The sequence below is a fragment of the Nerophis lumbriciformis genome, linkage group LG15 (genome assembly GCF_033978685.3).
Source record: "Nerophis lumbriciformis linkage group LG15, RoL_Nlum_v2.1, whole genome shotgun sequence".
NCBI classification, from domain to species: Eukaryota; Metazoa; Chordata; class Actinopteri; order Syngnathiformes; family Syngnathidae; genus Nerophis; species Nerophis lumbriciformis.
Window position 1 is genome coordinate 28,729,103 of NC_084562.2, and position 19,727 is coordinate 28,748,829.

The 19,727-nt window shown below is 31.7% G+C and overlaps 1 protein-coding gene across 1 annotated transcript in view; it reads right to left on the reverse strand.

Annotated features, from left to right (window-relative positions):
- nhsb (Nance-Horan syndrome b (congenital cataracts and dental anomalies)) overlaps nucleotides 1–19,727 on the reverse strand; it is an 81,815-nt gene that overhangs the window by 9,280 nt on the left and 52,808 nt on the right. The window contains exons 5-9 of the mRNA XM_061974628.1: nucleotides 13,843–13,887; nucleotides 13,647–13,772; nucleotides 10,202–10,264; nucleotides 5,986–6,184; nucleotides 2,222–2,353 (exon numbers count right to left, since the gene is read on the reverse strand). Of these exons, the coding sequence (XP_061830612.1) occupies nucleotides 2,222–2,353; nucleotides 5,986–6,184; nucleotides 10,202–10,264; nucleotides 13,647–13,772; nucleotides 13,843–13,887 (565 nt within the window). The remainder of the gene's footprint in view (nucleotides 1–2,221; nucleotides 2,354–5,985; nucleotides 6,185–10,201; nucleotides 10,265–13,646; nucleotides 13,773–13,842; nucleotides 13,888–19,727) is intronic.

Sequence of the window (19,727 nt, forward strand, 5' to 3'; positions counted from 1 at the left end):
AGATGATTACAAACTAGATGATTACAAAGTAGTTGATTACAAAGTAGATGATTACAAACTAGATGATTACAAAGTAGTTGATTACAAAGTAGATGATTACAAAGTAGATGATTACAAAGTAGATGATTACAAACTAGATGATTACAAAGTAGATGATTTCAAAGTAGATGATTACAAAGTAGATGATTACAAACTAGATGATTACAAAGTAGATGATTACAAACTAGATGATTACAAAGTAGATGATTACAAAGTAGATGATTACAAACTAGATGATTACAAAGTAGATGATTACAAAGTAGATGATTACAAACTAGATGATTACAAAGTAGATGATTACAAAGTAGATGATTACAAACTAGATGATTACAAAGTAGATGATTACAAACTAGATGATTACAAAGTAGATGATTACAAAGTAGATGATTACAAACTAGATGATTACAAAGTAGTTGATTACAAAGTAGATGATTACAAAGTAGATGATTACAAACTAGATGATTACAAAGTAGATGATTACAAACTAGATGATTACAAAGTAGATGATTACAAAGTAGATGATTGCAAAGTAGATGATTACAAACTAGATGATTACAAAGTAGATGATTACAAAGTAGATGATTACAAAGTAGATGATTACAAACTAGATGATTACAAAGTAGATGATTACAAACTAGATGATTACAAAGTAGTTGATTACAAACTAGATGATTACAAAGTAGATGATTACAAACTAGATGATTACAAAGTAGATGATTACAAAGTAGATGATTACAAACTAGATGATTACAAAGTAGATGATTACAAAGTAGATGATTACAAACTAGATGATTACAAAGTAGATGATTACAAAGTAGATGATTACAAAGTAGTTGATTACAAACTAGATGATTACAAAGTAGATGATTACAAACTAGATGATTACAAAGTAGATGATTACAAACTAGATGATTACAAACTAGATGATTACAAAGTAGATGATTACAAAGTAGATGATTACAAAGTAGTTGATTACAAAGTAGATGATTACAAAGTAGATGATTACAAAGTAGATGATTACAAACTAGATGATTACAAAGTAGATGATTACAAACTAGATGATTACAAAGTAGATGATTACAAAGTAGATGATTACAAAGTAGTTGATTACAAAGTAGATGATTACAAAGTAGATGATTACAAACTAGATGATTACAAAGTAGATGATTACAAAGTAGATGATTACAAACTAGATGATTACAAAGTAGATGATTACAAAGTAGTTGATTACAAAGTAGATGATTACAAAGTAGATGATTACAAAGTAGATGATTACAAACTAGATGATTACAAAGTAGATGATTACAAACTAGATGATTACAAAGTAGATGATTACAAAGTAGATGATTACAAACTAGATGATTACAAACTAGATGATTACAAAGTAGTTGATTACAAAGTAGATGATTACAAAGTAGATGATTACAAAGTAGATGATTACAAACTAGATGATTACAAACTAGATGATTACAAAGTAGTTGATTACAAAGTAGATGATTACAAAGTAGATGATTACAAAGTAGATGATTACAAACTAGATGATTACAAAGTAGATGATTACAAACTAGATGATTACAAAGTAGTTGATTACAAAGTAGATGATTACAAAGTAGTTGATTACAAACTAGATGATTACAAAGTAGATGATTACAAACTAGATGATTACAAAGTAGTTGATTACAAAGTAGTTGATTACAAAGTAGATGATTACAAAGTAGATGATTACAAAGTAGATGATTACAAACTTGATGATTACAAACTTGAAAGCATTAAAAACAAAAAACATGTTCTTGTCTTACATAAAGATTGTGATTGATTGGCAGAATTCCAGAAAAGTGAAACATTACACTTTAAAAATAATTGACTCCCTCTTTGCCAAAGTTTAAATCAGCTTTCATACACACAGTGTGTACAGTGTGTACAGTGTGTACAGTGTGTACAGTGTGTACAGTGTGTACAGTATGTACAGTGTGTACAGTGTGTACAGTGTGTACAGTATGTACAGTGTGTACAGTGTGTACAGTGTGTACAGTATGTACAGTGTGTACTGTGTGTACAGTGTGTACAGTGTGTACAGTGTGTATACAGTGTAGTCCACTAATGCGCTCTTCCAGAGGATGTCATGTGACATGTCAGTCTTCCAAAATAAAGGCACGTAATGGGTTTCTGTGAGCCAACATACCCATGTCCTGTTGCACACGTTTGGGTATGCCAGTGATGGTCTTCCTCCTCCTCAGCTTCCTCCGTCTCTGAAGCACCGACTGGGAATGAACTAGAGAGCAGCGAGCGCTCGCCTCTCGATCAAATCCAACTCCTGGAAGGATAACAAGACGTGTACTGTACGTTCCATCAAACCACATATATATACAGTCCTGGTCAAAAGTGTACGTACACGTGTAAAGAACATCATGTCATGACTTTAAAATAATTTCTTATGTTTTTGTGATGTAGTGATTGGAGCACATACTTGTTGCTCACAAAAAACATTCATGAAGTTTGCTTCTTTTATGAATTTATTATGAAAATGTGAGGGTGAAAAGTATACATACAGCAATGTTCATATTTGCTTACATGTCCCTTGGCAAGTTTAGGCGCTTTTGGTAGCCATCCACAAGCTTCTGCTTGACCACTTGACCACTAAATTGCTGCAGTTCAGCTAAATGTGTTGACATGGACTTGTTTCTTCAGCATTGTCCACACCTTTAAGTCAGGACTGTTATGATCCGCTGCCCGGATCATATTTTTTGTTTACGTTTTCAAGTGTTTTTTGTTAGTTTTGGACTCCTTGAGTGCCTGTTTTGTACACCTGAGTTTGTTCCCATACAACTGATAACGACAACTTAGATTCCCGCTAGCGTTTCACGCTATGCCATTTTGCCTGCTAGCTCCCACGCTAGTCCTTTTGTTTTTGCCTTTTGCTATTTGCACGTCTTTTGTTCGTTCCCCCGTACGATTTATATTTCCAATAAATTATTTTCCTACCTGCAAGCTGTGTCCGAAGCCGTCTGCATCCTTGGGAGAACCACACCCGCATCACGATGCGTCCCGGTCGTCACAGTAGAAGACAATTCTCCCGCATCGGCTAACGAGGAGTTCGACGAAGGTACGTGGGAGGTGTTGCGAGCAATGGAGGCGGAAACTCTTCGCTATTCCCCCTCGGAGCGCCAGGACCTGATATGGGGTCCCAACGGAAAGCTGGTCCCAATCCACTCCGTTTGGCCCGAGGACATCGCCACACCCCCGCAGTACCGAACGCGTCAGCGAAGACGGAAGCCGCCCAAGAGGTGTTCACTTCGCTGCCACTCCCTCAGACTCCTCCACTGGTACATAGCAAGCTACATGCAGCCCAAACTTCCCCTCCTCAGATGTTTGGCAACCCAATCGACCATTTCGCCAAACAGTTTTCCGATTGGGCTGTCAGTCACATGGACAGTTGCAACAATGACGTCATTTCATTGGCGACCCACCACCAAATCCTCCCTCCGCCCTCCCTTGACTCTCGAACTATTTCTTGTTTTTTGGGTTCTAGTTTTATTTAGTGTCAAGGGACAGCCGGAATCTTTCCTTTAAGGGGGGGGTGGGGGGGTACTGTTACGATCCGCTGCCCGGATCATAGTTTGTTTATGTTTGAGTCACATGTGTTTTCAGCACCTTGAGTTTCGTTTGTTTCTGTTGCCATGACGGCAGATTATACACACCTGCCTCTGGTTAGTGTCCGGGACGCGCACCTGTTGCCCGGGCGCTAATCAGAGGGCTATTTAGTCTTTGTCCTGGCTTCCTACTGTGACGACCGGGACGCATCGTGATGCGGGTGTGGTTCTCCCAAGGATGCAGACGGCTTCGGACACAGCTTGCAGGTAGGAAAATAATTTATTGGAAATATAAATCGTACGGGGGAACGAACAAAAGACGTGCAAATAGCAAAAGCCAAAAACAAAAGGACTAGCGTGGGAGCTAGCAGGCAAAATGGCATAGCGTGAAAAGCTAGCGGGAATCTAAGTTGTCGTTATCAGTTGTATGGGAACAAACTCAGGTGTACAAAACAGGCACTCAAGGAGTCCAAAACTAACAAAAAACACAAGTATCTTGAAAACGTAAACAAAAAATATGATCCGGGCAGCGGATCATAACAAGGACTTTGGGAAGGCCATTCTAAAACCTTCATTCTAGCCTGATTTAGCCATTTCTTTACCACTTTTGAGGTGTGTTTGGGGTCATTGTCCTGTTGGAACACCCAACTGCGCCCAAGACCCAACCTCCGGGCTGATGATTTTAGCTTGTCCTGAACAATTTGGAGCTAATCCTCCTTTTTCATTGTCCCATTTAAAGCAGCAGTTCCATTGGCAGCAAAACAGGCCCAGAGCATAATACTACCACCACCATGCTTTACGGTAGGAGTGGTGTTCCTGGAATTAAAGGCCTCACCAAACATATTGCTGGGTATTGAGGCCAAACAGCTCCATTTTTGTTTCATCTGACCACAGAACTTTCCTCCAGAAGGTCTTATCTTTGTCCATGTGATGTCAGATGAAAGAAAAATGGAGCTGTTTGGCCACAATAGCCAGCAATATGTTTGGTGAGGCACTTTTGACCAGGACTGTATAAGGAAGAATAAATGAAAGAATGAAATAAGACATATTGTCTAACAAAGATGTGTCTCATTGCTTTATCCTCTAAATGTTTACAGCAGGACAACATTTATGTTTCAAATTAAAATGCTGCTTTATGATTTCAAAGCAGGTTTGATCATCAATTTGTATTATAAAAAATATTATAAATGCATAAGGAATTGTGTAATAATTAGTCCCATTAAATGTATTTTTGATAAAAAGCAGAATAATCAACAATTTTAATTCGGATTAACCAATACATAATCACAATTTAGAATTGGGATTAATTTTGAATTCGGACTAATGATTAATCACAAATGGACTTTTTTTTACTAATCACAATTATTCACAAGATTGAATTTGGACTAATCATGATTAATCACAAATTCATTTTTTGATTCATTATGATTATTAAGAATTTTGAATTAGGATGAATTGTGATTAATCACAATTTGGAATTTGATTAACCATGCTAAACACAAATTGGAATTTAAATTAATCGTGACTAATCACCTTTTTAAAAAAACAAATTGGATTAATCATTTTTTTAATTTTTTTTATTTTTAATCATGATTAATCACAATTTTGAATTTGGATTAACTATGATTATATTACTAGTTTGTATAACTTCAATTAAAGAAAGCCCAATATTTGAACACAAATGCAAATAACTGAACTAAATTATATATATATATATATATATATATATATATATATATATATATATATATATATATATATATATATATATATATAAAACTTTATTTATGAATATATAATATCTGAACTGGTTTTGTAATATACTAACACGTTTACGAGTGTCTGTGTTAGTATTATTACATGTTATTATTGCTTTGTATTATATATATTGTATATATAATTTATATATATATATATATATATATATATATATATATATATATATATATATATATATATATATATATATATATATAATTATTATTACATTATTATACATTCTTTTTTTTATTGTTTCACTTTCACAAATTCCTCAGTAAATTCACCAAAAGGTGACGGTGGAGTTATTGAGTCTTTTTAGCTGATTGGAGAGCTAGCTTGCGCGGCTAGTGGGTCCATGACCATGACTTCTGTTTTGTTTGATCAGCCGTTTTACTGCCGTGTTGGAAACAATGAAGGTATGTAAATAAACATTGACAGAATATTTCCGTGTAAATAACTCATTTCACAACGTGAGGCTTATAGTCCGGTGCGACTTATATAAGGAAACATGTGTTTTTCTTGTGAAATGTAGTGGGTGTGGCTTATATAGCGGCGTTTAAAAATGTGGTATTGATCCAGAAGGAGGAGTTGGCACCTGTGACATTAATGGGGATGATACAGGAGGAGACGGCCTTGGAATCCTCGGAAGTTTGCTTGGGATCAGAAGGTGCCACATGTTCTCTGGACCAGCTGGTCTCCTTGTCTTGGGTGGGAGGAGCCTCGGGTGCTGAGACCTTGGCTTGGTGGTCCGCCGTGACCTCCTCCTCATCCTGGCCTTCGCCCGCTGAGCTGCCCTGGAAGGAGGAGACCACACCAAGACCTTCAGACAAGGAAGGTCTGTGGTTCTAAAGGTTCCACAGAAGCAAAGTGAGCTGTGAGGACAAGAATAACTTGTTGTGTTGGAGGAGAAAGGCCAGGAGAAACCATTGATGTGTTGGAGGAGAAAGGCCAGGAGAAACCATTGATGTGTTGGAGGAGAAAGGCCAGGAGAAACCATTGATGTGTTGGAGGAGAAAGGGCAGGAGAAGTAATGTGTTGGAGGAGAAAGGAGAGGAGAAGTGATGTGTTGGAGGAGAAAGGCCAGGAGAAACCAGTAATGTGTTGGAGGAGAAAGGCCAGGAGAAACCAGTGATGTGTTGTAGGACAAAGGAGAGGAGAAGTTAATGTGTTGGAGGAGAAAGGCCAGGAGAAACCAGTTATGTGTTGGAGGAGAAAGGAGAGGAGAAACCAGTAATGTGTTGGAGGAGAAAGGCCAGGAGAAGTAATGTGTTGGAGGAGAAAGGCCAGGAGAATTAATGTGTTGGAGGAGAAAAGAGAGGAGAAGTTATGTATTGGAGGAGAAATGCCAGGAGAAACCAGTAATGTGTTGGAGGAGAAAGGCCAGGAGAAGTAATGTGTTGGAGGAGAAAGGAGAGGAGAAATGATGTGTTGGAGGAGAAAGGCCAGGAGAAACCAGAGATGTGTTGGAGGAAAAAGGCCAGGAGAAACCAGTGATGTGTTGGAGGAGAAAGGAGAGGAGAAGTGATGTGTCGGAGGAGAAAGGAGAGGAGAAACCAGTAATGTGTTGGAGGAGAAAGGAGAGGAGAAACCAGTAATGTGTTGGAGGAGAAAGGCCAGGAGAAGTAATGTGTTGGAGGAGAAAGGAGAGGAGAAACCAGTAATGTGTTGGAGGAGAAAGGAGAGGAGAAACCAGTAATGTGTTGGAGGAGAAAGGCCAGGAGAAGTAATGTGTTGGAGGAGAAAGGATAGAAGAAACCAGTAATGTGTTGGAGGAGAAAGGAGAGGAGAAACCAGTAATGTGTTGGAGGAGAAAGGCCAGGAAAAGTAATGTGTTGGAGGAGAAAGGAGAGGAGAAACCAGTAATGTGTTGGAGGAGAAAGGAGAGGAGAAACCAGTAATGTGTTGGAGGAGAAAGGCCAGGAGAAGTAATGGGTTGGAGGAGAAAGGAGAGGAGAAGTGATGTGTTGAAGGAGAAAGGCCAGGAGAAACCAGTAATGTGTTGGAGGAGAAAGGAGAGGAGAAACCAGTAATGTGTTGGAGGAGAAAGGAGAGGAGAAACCAGTAATGTGTTGGAGGAGAAAGGAGAGGAGAAACCAGTAATGTGTTGGAGGAGAAAGGCCAGGATAATTAATGTGTTGGAGGAGAAAGGAGAGGATAAGTGATGTGTTGGAGGAAAAATTACAGGAGAAACCAGTAATGTGTTGGAGGAGTAAGGCCAGGAGAAGTAATGTGTTGGAGGAGAAAGGAGAGGAGAAATAATGTGTTGGAGGAGAAAGGCCAGGAGAAACCAGTAATGTGTTGGAGGAGAAAGGAGAGGAGAAACCAGTAATGTGTTGGAGGAGAAAGGAGAAGAGAAGTGATGTGTTGGAGGAGAAAGGCCAGGAGAAACCAGTAATGTGTTGGAGGAGAAAGGCCAGGAGAAGTAATGTGTTGGAGGAGAAAGGAGAGGAGAAGTGATGTGTTGAAGGAGAAAGGCCAGGAGAAACCAGTAATGTGTTGGAGGAGAAAGGAGAGGAGAAACCAGTAATGTGTTGGAGGAGAAAGGCCAAGATAATTAATGTGTTGGAGGAGAAAGGAGAGGAGAAGTGATGTGTTGGAGGAAAAATGCCAGGAGAAACCAGTAATGTGTTGGAGGAGAAAGGAGAAGAGAAATAATGTGTTGGAGGAGAAAGGCTAGGAGAAACCAGTAATGTGTTGGAGGAGAAAGACCAGGAGAAGTAATTTGTTGGAGGAGAAAGGCCAGGAGGAACCAGTAATGTGTTGGAGGAGAAAGGCCAGGAGAAACCAGTAATGTGTTGGAGGAGAAAGGCCAGGAGAAACCAGTAATGTGTTGGAGGAGAAAGACCAGGAGAAGTAATGTGTTGGAGGAGAAAGGAGAGGAGAAGTGATGTGTTGAAGGAGAAAGGCCAGGAGAAACCAGTAATGTGTTGGAGGAGAAAGGAGAGGAGAAACCAGTAATGTGTTGGAGGAGAAAGGCCAGGAGAAGTAATGTGTTGGAGGAGAAAGGAGAGGAGAAGTGATGTGTCGGAGAAGAAAGGCCAGGAGAAAACAGTGATGTGTTGGAGGAGAAAGGAGAAGATAAACCAGTAATGTGTTGGAGAAGAAAGGCCAGGAGAATTAATGTGTTGGAGGAGAAAGGAGAGGAGAAGTGATGTGTTGGAGGAGAAATGCCAGGAGAAACCAGTAATGTGTTGGAGGAGAAAGGCCAGGAGAAACCAGTGATGTGTTGTAGGACAAAGGAGAGGAGAAGTTAATGTGTCGGAGGAGAAAGGCCAGGAGAAACCAGTGATGTGTTGGAGGAGAAAGACCAGGAGAAGTAATGTGTTGGAGGAGAAAGGAGAGGAGAAACCAGGAATGTGTTGGAGGAGAAAGGCCAGGAGAAGTAATGTGTTGGAGGAGAAAGGAGAGGAGAAGTGATGTGTCGGAGAAGAAAGGCCAGGAGAAACCAGTGATGTGTTGGAGGAGAAAGGAGAAGAGAAACCAGTGATGTGTTGGAGGAGAAAGGCCAGGAGAATTAATGTGTTGGAGGAGAAAGGAGAGGAGAAGTGATGTATTGGAGGAGAAATGCCAGGAGAAACCAGTAATGTGTTGGAGGAGAAAGGCCAGGAGAAGTAATGTGTTGGAGGAGAAAGGAGAGGAGAAATGATGTGTTGGAGGAGAAAGGCCAGGAGAAACCAGAGATGTGTTGGAGGAGAAAGGCCAGGAGAAACCAGTGATGTGTTGGAGGAGAAAGGAGAGGAGAAGTGATGTGTCGGAGGAGAAAGGCCAGGAGAAACCAGTGATGTGTTGGAGGAGAAAGACCAGGAGAAGTAATGTGTTGGAGGAGAAAGGAGAGGAGAAACCAGTAATGTGTTGGAGGAGAAAGGCCAGGAGAAGTAATGTGTTGGAGGAGAAAGGAAAGGAGAAACCAGTAATGTGTTGGAGGAGAAAGGAGAGGAGAAACCAGTAATGTGTTGGAGGAGAAAGGAGAGGATAATTAATGTGTTAGAGGAGAAAGGAGAGGAGAAGTGATGTGTTGGAGGAAAAATGCCAGGAGAAACCAGTAATGTGTTGGAGGAGAAAGGCCAAGAGAAGTAATGTGTTGGAGGAGAAAGGAGAAGAGAAATAATGTGTTGGAGGAGAAAGGCCAGGAGAAACCAGTAATGTGTTGGAGGAGAAAGGAGAGGAGAAACCAGTAATGTGTTGGAGGAGAAAGGAGAGGAGAAACCAGTAGTGTGTTGGAGGAGAAAGGAGAGGAGAAGTGATGTGTTGGAGGAAAAATGCCAGGAGAAACCAGTAATGTGTTGGAGGAGAAAGGCCAGGAGAAGTAATGTGTTGGAGGAGAAAGGAGAAGAGAAATAATGTGTTGGAGGAGAAAGGCCAGAAGAAACCAGTAATGTGTTGGAGGACAAAGACCAGGAGAAGTAATGTGTTGGAGGAGAAAGGCCAGGAGAAACCAGTAATGTGTTGGAGGAGAAAGGCCAGGAGAAACCAGTAATGTGTTGGAGGAGAAAGACCAGGAGAAGTAATGTGTTGGAGGAGAAAGGAGAGGAGAAGTGATGTGTTGAAGGAGAAAGGCCAGGAGAAACCAGTAATGTGTTGGAGGAGAAAGGCCAGGAGAAGTAATGTGTTGGAGGAGAAAGGAGAGGAGAAGTAATGTGTTGGAGGAGAAAGGAGAGGAGAAACCAGTAATGTGTTGGAGGAGAAAGGCCAGGAGAAACCAGAGATGTGTTGGAGGAGAAAGGCCAGGAGAGACCAGAGATGTGTTGGAGGAGAAAGGCCAGGAGAGACCAGAGATGTGTTGGAGGAGAAAGGCTCTGCAGAGATGCTACCTTTCTGTTCCAGGGGATGAAGATGCATCCCTCCACTGGAGCAAGGGAGTAAAAACACTCAAACTAGAAACAAAGCGTGCAGCAAAAGAAAAGACACAAAAAGATGACATGAATGAAAATACACAAAAATGCTCAACAAAATAAAAGTGCTAAATATAAGTGTGTTGTATAAAAAGTGCTGAATATAAGTGTGTTGTATAAAAAGTGCTAAATAGAAGTGTGTTGTATAAAAAGTGCTAAATAGAAGTGTGTTGTATAAAAAGTGCTAAATAGAAGTGTGTTGTATAAAAAGTGCTGAATATAAGTGTGTTGTATAAAAAGTGCTGAATATAAGTGTGTTGTATAAAAAGTGCTAAATAGAAGTGTGTTGTATAAAAAGTGCTAAATATAAGTGTGTTGTATAAAAAGTGCTAAATATAAGTGTGTTGTATAAATTGTGCTAAATATAAGTGTGTTGTATAAAAAGTGCTAAAGAGAAGTGTGTTGTATAAAAAGTGCTAAATATAAGTGTGTTGTATAAAAAGTGCTAAAGAGAAGTGTGTTGTATAAAAAGTGCTAAATAGAAGTGTGTTGTATAAAAAGTGCTAAATATAAGTGTGTTGTATAAAAAGTGCTAAATATTAGTGTGTTGTATAAAAAGTGCTAAATATTAGTGTGTTGTATAAAAAGTGCTAAATAGAAGTGTGTTGTATAAAAAGTGCTAAATAGAATTGTGTTGTATAAAAAGTGCTAAATATAAGTGTGTTGTATAAATTGTGCTAAATAGAAGTGTGTTGTATAAAAAGTGCTAAATAGAAGTGTGTTGTATAAAAAGTGCTAAATATAAGTGTGTTGTATAAAAAGTGCTAAATAGAAGTGTGTTGTATAAAAAGTGCTAAATAGAAGTGTGTTGTATAAAAAGTGCTAAATATAAGTGTGTTGTATAAAAAGTGCTGAATATAAGTGTGCTGTATGAAAAGTGCTGAATATAAGTGTGTTGTATAAAAAGTGCTAAATAGAAGTGTGTTGTATAAAAAGTGCTAAATAGAAGTGTGTTGTATAAAAAGTGCTAAATATAAGTGTGTTGTATAAAAAGTGCTAAATAGAAGTGTGTTGTATAAAAAGTGCTGAATATAAGTGTGTTGTATAAAAAGTGCTAAATAGAAGTGTGTTGTATAAAAAGTGTAACAATGGAGGACAGAAGAGCAAACACTCAGAATGTCATGAAAAGTATCAGAAATGATCAAACTAATCAATAAAATACAACTTTAAGGGCCTAATCTACTAAAGTTTTGTGTACTAAAACACGTGCAAACATGATAGCACACTCAGATGATCATCTACTAAACTTGTGAGCAGAGGATTGTCTGATTAGTGAACAGAATAAAGCGTGCAATCTATTTCGTGTCTCTCATGAATATGACAAATATATGCACTTTTTTTATACTTTGCACACACTAATAGTACACACTTTTTTACTTTGTACACACTATTAGTACACACTATTTTATTCTTTGTACACACTAATAGTACACATTTTTTACAACATTGTACACGCTAATAGTACACACTATTTTAAACGTTGTACACACTAATAGTACACAATATTTTATACTTTGTACACTATAACAGTACGCACTATTTTATACTTTGCACACACTAATAGTACAACTTAATAATACAACTTAGTAAGTACTTGATAATACAACTATTGTATAGATTGCACACACTAATAATACACACTATTTTATAGATTGCACACACTAATAGTACACACTATTTTATACTTTGTACACACTAATAGTGAACACTATTTTAAATTTTGTACACAATGCTAGTACACATTTTTTTAATAAGTTGTACACATTAACAGTACACACTATTTTAAACTTTGCACACACTAATAGTACACACTTTTTATACTTTGTACACACTATTTTATACTTTGCACACACTAATAGTACACACTATTTTATACTTTGTACACACTATTTTATACTTTGCACACACTAATAGTACACATTATTTTATACTTTGTACACACTATTTTAAACGTTGTACACACTAATATTACAAACTATTTTATACTTTGTACACACTGATAGTACACACTATTTTATACTTTGTACACACTATTTTATACTTTGTACAAACTAACAGTACACACTATTTTAAACGTTGTACACACTAATATTACAAACTATTTTATACTTTGTACACACTGATAGTACACACTATTTTATACTTTGTACACACGAAAAGTACACACTATTTTATACTTTGCACACACTAATAGTACACACTATTTTTGAATTTGTACACACTAATAGTACACACTATTTTATACTTTGCACACACTAATAGTACACACTGTTTTACTTTGTACACACTATTAGTACACACTATTTTATTCTTTGTACACACTAATAGTACACATTTTTTTAAACGTTGTACACACTAATAGTACACACTATTTTATATTTTGTACACACTAATAGTACACACTATTTTAAACGTTGTACACACCAATAGTACACAATATTTTATACTTTCTACACTATAACAGTACTCACTATTTTATACTTTGTACACACTGATAGCACACACTATTTTATACTTTGTACACACTAATAGTACACACTATTTTAAACGTTGTACACACTAATATTACAAACTATTTTTGAATTTGTACACACTAATAGTACACACTATTTTATACTTTGCACACACTAATAGTACACACTTTTTTACTTTGCACACACTAATAGTACACATTATTTTATACTTTGTACACACTAATAGTACACACTATTTTAAACGTTGTACACACTAATAGTACACATTTTTTATACTTTGTACACACTAATATTACAACCTATTTTATACTTTGTACACACTGATAGTACACACTGTTTTATACTTTGTACACACGAAAAGTACACACTATTTTATACTTTGCACACACTAATAGTACACACTATTTTTGAATTTGTACACACTAATAGTACACACTATTTTATACTTTGCACACACTAATAGTACACACTTTTTTACTTTGTACACACTATTAGTACACACTATTTTATTCTTTGTACACACTAATAGTACACATTTTTTTAAACGTTGTACACACTAATAGTACACACTATTTTAAACGTTGTACACACTAATAGTACACAATATTTTATACTTTCTACACTATAACAGTACGCACTATTTTATACTTTGCACACACTAATAGTACAACTTAATAATACAACTTAGTAAGTACTTGATAATACAACTTAGTAATACTTGATAATACAACTTAGTAGTACTTGATAATACAACATAGTAATACTTGATAATGCAACTTAGTAGTACTTGATAATACAACTTAGTAATACTTGATAATACAACTTAGTAAGTACTTCATCAACAACACGCTTGCCGCCCTTGAAGTTGCCCTTGGGAAGGTCTTGCTTACCTTTCTGGGCGTGGCTTCCAGGTCCACCTTTCTGGGCGTGGCTTCTCGGTCCACCTTTCTGGGCGTGGCTTCTAGGTCTACCTTTCTGGGCGTGGCTTCCAAGTCCACCTGTCTGCTGGTTCGCTCCTTCAAGCAAAGATTAAAGATCCACGTTAAAGAATCACAACACAAACTTTTGACTTTTAAGCACGCTTACTTTTCTCTGAAGAGTCTGGACTTGACTTTCACTTCCTGTCTTCTCCTTGAACAAACAAGCATACGTTTACTACTAAACACAAAGTACACACTTATTGTACTGAGTACTTGGAAGAAGTACTGTCTTCTCCTTGAAGAAACAACCATACGTTTACTACTAAACACAAAGTACACACTTATTGAAGTACTGTCTTTGCATCTGATACATTATTACACCATTTCCTACGCTATTCACACATTTTTGAAGTACAATACAAAAATAAATACAAATCTTTACATTTACATCTTTACATACGCACATTTTTATTTTTATTAAAGAAATTCTTTTTTTTTTTTAACTTGCACATTATTTTTTTTAAGAAAATAGTTTTTTTTAACTTGCAAATTGTTATTTTTATTGAAGAAAAAACATTTTTTTCAACTTGCATATTGTTGTTTTTAATTGAAGACATTTTTTTATTTTTAACTTGCAAATTGGAATTTTTATTGAAGAAAAAAATGTTTTTTTTTAACTTGCAAATTGTTGTTTTTATTGAAGAAAATTGTGTTTTTAACTACCATCCATCCATTTTCTACCGTTTAGCAAATTGTTATTTTTAATTTAATAATTTTTAATTTTCTTTACATGCAAATTGTTATTTTTAGTGAAAAATGTTTTTTTAACTTGCAAATTGTTATTTTTATTGAATAATTTTTTTTTGTTTTTTTTAACTTGCAATTGTTATTTTTTTAAAGAAAATTGTATTTTTAACTTGCAAATTGTTATTTTTATTGAAGAATTATTATTTTTTTTTTAACTTGCAAATTGTTATTTTTATTGAAGAAAAAACTTTTTTTTCAACATGCATATTGTTGTTTTTAATTGAAGACATTTTTTTACTTTTAACTTGCAAATTGTAATTTTTATTGAAGAAAAAAATGTTTTTTTTTAACTTGCAAATTGTTGTTTTTAATTGAAGAAAATTGTGTTTTTAACTTCCATCCATCCATTTTCTACCGTTTAGCAAATTGTTATTCTAAATGAATAATTTTTAATTTTCTTTACATGCAAATTGTTATTTTTAGTGAAAACATTTTTTTTTAACTTGCAAATTGTTATTTTTATTGAATAAAAAAAAATGTTTTTTTTAACTTGCAATTGTTATTTTTTTAAAGAAAATTGTATTTTTAACTTCCATCCATCCATTTTCTACCGTTTATCAAATTGTTATTTTAATTGAATATTTTTTTATTTTCTTTACATGCAAATTGTTATTTTTAGTGAAGAATTTTTTATTTATTTTTAACTTGCAAATTGTTATTTTTATTGAAAAAAAACCACATTTTTTTCAACTTGCATATTGTTGTTTTTAATTGAAGACATTTTTTTATTTTTAACTTGCAAATTGAAATTTTTATTGAAGAAAAAAATGTTTTTTTTTAACTTGCAAATTGTTGTTTTTATTGAAGAAAATTGTATTTTTAACTTCCATCCATCCATTTCCTACCGTTTAGCAAATTGTTATTTTAATTGAATAATTTTTAATTTTCTTTACTCTTTACATGCAAATTGTTATTTTTAGTGAAAACATTTTTTTTTAACTTGCAAATTGTTATTTTTGTTGAATAAAAAAAAATTTTTTTTTTAACTTGCAATTGTTTTTTTTTTTTTTAAGAAAATTGTATTTTTAACTTGGATAAGTTATTTTTATGGAAGAAATTTTTATTTATTTTTAACTTGCAAATTGTTATTTTTATTGAAGAAAACATTTTTTTTTCAACTTGCATATTGTTGTTTTTAATTGAAGACATTTTTTTTTACTTTTAACTTGCAAATTGTAATTTTTATTGAAGAAAAAAATGTTTTTTTTTAACTTGCAAATTGTTGTTTTTATTGAAGAAAATTGTATTTGTAACTTCCATCCATCCATTTTCTACCGTTTAGCAAATTGTTATTTTAATTGAATAATGTTTAATTTTCTTTACATGCAAATTGTTATTTTTAGTGAAAACATTTTTTTTAACTTGCAAATTGTTATTTTTGTTGAATAAAAAAAATTGTTTTTTTTAACTTGCAATTGTTATTTCTTTTTAAGAAAATTGTATTTTTAACTTGCAAATTGTTATTTTTATGGAAGAATTTTTTATTTATTTTTTACTTGCAAATTGTTATTTTTATTGAAGAAAAAACATTTTTTTCAACTTGCATATTGTTGTTTTTATTGAAGAAAATTGTATTTTTAACTTCCATCCATCCATTTTCTACCGTTTAGCAAATTGTTATTTTAATTGAATAATTTTTAATTTTCTTTACATGCAAATTGTTATTTTTAGTGAAAACATTTTTTTAACTTGCAAATTGTTATTTTTATTGAATTAAAAAAAAATGTTTTTTTTAACTTGCAATTGTTTTTGTTTTTTTAAGAAAATTTTATTTTTAACTTGCAAATTGTTATTTTTATTGAAGAAATGTTTATTTATTTTTAACTTGCAAATTGTTATTTTTATTGAAGAAAAAACATTTTTTTCAACTTGCATATTGTTGTTTTTAATTGAAGACATTTTTTTATTTTTAACTTGCAAATTGGAATTTTTATTGAAGAAAAATATGTTTTTTTTAACTTGCAAATTGTTGTTTTTATTGAAGAAAATTGTATTTTTAACTTCCATCCATCCATTTACTACCATTTAGCAAATTGTTATTTTAATTGAATAATTTTTAATTTTCTTTACATGCAAATTGTTATTTTTAGTGAAAACATTTTTTTTTAACTTGCAAATTGTTATTTTTGTTGAATAAAAAAAAATGTTTTTTTAACTTGCAATTGTTTTTTTGTTTTTTTAAGAATATTTTATTCTTAACTTGCAAATTGTTATTTTTATGGAAGAAATGTTTATTTATTTTTAACTTGCAAATTGTTATTTTTATTGAAGAAAAAACATTTTTTTCAACTTGCATATTGTTGTTTTTAATTGAAGACATTTTTTTATTTTTAACTTGCAAATTGTAATTTTTATTGAAGAAAAATATGTTTTTTTTTAACTTGCAAATTGTTGTTTTTATTGAAGAAAATTGTATTTTTAACTTCCATCCATCCATTTTCTACCGTTTAGCAAATTGTTATTTTAATTGAATAATTTTTAATTTTCTTTACATGCAAATTGTTATTTTTAGTGAAAACATTTTTTTTTAACTTGCAAATTGTTATTTTTATTGAATAAAAAAAATTGTTTTTTTTAACTTGCAATTGTTTTGTTTTTTTTAAGAAAATTGTATTTTTAACTTGCAAATTGTTATTTTTATGGAAGAAATTTGTATTTATTTTTAACTTGCAAATTGTTATTTTTATTGAACAAAAAACATTTTTTTCAACTTGCATATTGTTGTTTTTAATTGAAGACATTTTTTATTTTTAACTTGCAAATTGGAATTTTTATTGAAGGAAAAAATGTTTTTTTTTTAACTTGCAAATTGTTGTTTTTATTCAAGAAAATTTTATTTTTAACTTCCATCTATCCATTTTCTACCGTTTAGCAAATTGTTATTTTAATTGAATAATTTTTAATTTTCTTTACATGCAAATTGTTATTTTTAGTGAAAACATTTTTTTTAACTTGCAAATTGTTATTTTTATTGAATAAAAATAACATTTTTTTAAACTTGCAATTGTTTTTTTTTTTTTTAAGAAAATTGTATTTTTAACTTTCAAATTGTTATTTTTATGGAATAATTTTTTTATTTTTTTTAACTTGCAAATTGTTATTTTTATTGAAGAAAAAAAAGTTTTTTTTAACTGGCAAATTATTTTTATTGAAGAAATTTTTTTTTTTTACTTTCTAATTGTTATTTGTATTGTAGAATTCTTTTTTTTTTACTTGCAAATTGTTGTTTTTATTGAAGAAATTTTTTTTTTTTTACTTTCTAATTGTTATTTGTATTGTAGAATTTTTTTTTAAACTTGCAAATTGTTGTTTTTATTGAAGAAAATTGTATTTTTAACTTGCAAATTGTTATTTTAATTGAATAAATTTGTATTTATTTTTAACTTGCAAATTGGAATTTTTATTGAAGGAAAAAATGTTTTTTTTTTAACTTGCAAATTGTTGTTTTTATTCAAGAAAATTGTATTTTTAACTTCCATCTATCCATTTTCTACCGTTTAGCAAATTGTTATTTTAATTGAATAATTTTTAATTTTCTTTACATGCAAATTGTTATTTTTAGTGAAAACATTTTTTTTAACTTGCAAATTGTTATTTTTATTGAATAAAAAAATGCTTTTTTAAACTTGCAATTGTTTTTTTTTTTTTTTAAGAAAATTGTATTTTTAACTTGCAAATTGTTATTTTTATGGAATAATTTTTTTTTTTTATTTAACTTGCAAATTGTTATTTTTATTGAAGAAAAAAAAGGTTTTTTTAACTGGCAAATTATTTTTATTGAAGAAAATTGTTTTTTTTTACTTTCTAATTGTTATTTGTATTGTAGAATTTTTTTTTTTTACTTGCAAATTGTTGTTTTTATTGAAGAAAACTGTTTTTTTTTTACTTTCTAATTGTTATTTGTATTGTAGAATTTTTTTTTTACTTGCAAATTGTTGTTTTTATTGAAGAAAATTGTATTTTTAACTTGCAAATTGTTATTTTAATTGAATACATTTGTATTTATTTTTAACTTGCAAATTGGAATTTTTATTGAAGGAAAAAATGTTTGTTTTTTAACTTGCAAATTGTTGTTTTTATTCAAGAAAATTGTATTTTTAACTTCCATCTATCCATTTTCTACCGTTTAGCAAATTGTTATTTTGATTGAATAATTTTTTATTTTCTTTACATGCAAATTGTTATTTTTAGTGAAAACATTTTTTTTAACTTGCAAATTGTTATTTTTATTGAATAAAAAAAATGTTTTTTTTAACTTGTAATTGTTTTTTTTGTTTTTTTAAGAAAATTTTATTTTTAACTTGCAAATTGTTATTTTTATGGAAGAATTTTTTATTTATTTTTAACTTGCAAATTGTTATTTTTATTGAAGAAAAAAACATTTTTTTCAACTTGCATATTGTTGTTCTTAATTGAAGACATTTTTTTATTTTTAACTTGCAAATTGTTGTTTTTATTGAAGAAAATTTTATTTTTAACTTCCATCCATCCATTTTCTACCGTTTAGCAAATTGTTATTTTAATTTAATAATTTTTAATTTTCTTTACATGCAAATTGTTATTTTTAGTGAAAACATTTTTATTGAATAAAAAAAATTGTTTTTTTTAACTTGCAATTATTTTTGTTTTTTTTAAGAAAATTGTATTTTTAACTTGCAAATTGTTATTTTTATGGAAGAAATTTTTATTTATTTTTAACTTGCAAATTGTTATTTTTATTGAAGAAAAAACATTTTTTTTCAACTTGCATATTGTTGTTTTTAATTGAAGACATTTTTTTATTTTTAACTTGCAAATTGTTGTTTTTATTGAAGAAAATTGTATTTTTAACTTCCATCTATCCATTTTTTCCGTTTAGCAAATTGTTATTTTAATTGAATAATTTTTAATTTTCTTTACATGAAAATTGTTATTTTTAGTGAAAACATTTTTTTTAACTTGCAAATTGTTATTTTAATTGAATAAAAAAATGTTTTTTTTAACTTGCAATTGTTTATTTGTTTTTTTAAGAAAATTTTATTTTTAACTTGCAAATTATTTTTATTGAATAAATTTTTATTTATTTTTGACTTGCAAATTGTTATTTTTATTGAAGAAAAAACATTTTTTTCAACTTGCATATTGTTGTTTTTAATTGAAGACATTTTTTTATTTTAACTTGCAAATTGTAATTTTTATTGAAGAAAAAAATGTTTTTTTTTAACTTGTAAATTGTTGTTTTTATTGAAGAAAATTGTATTTTTA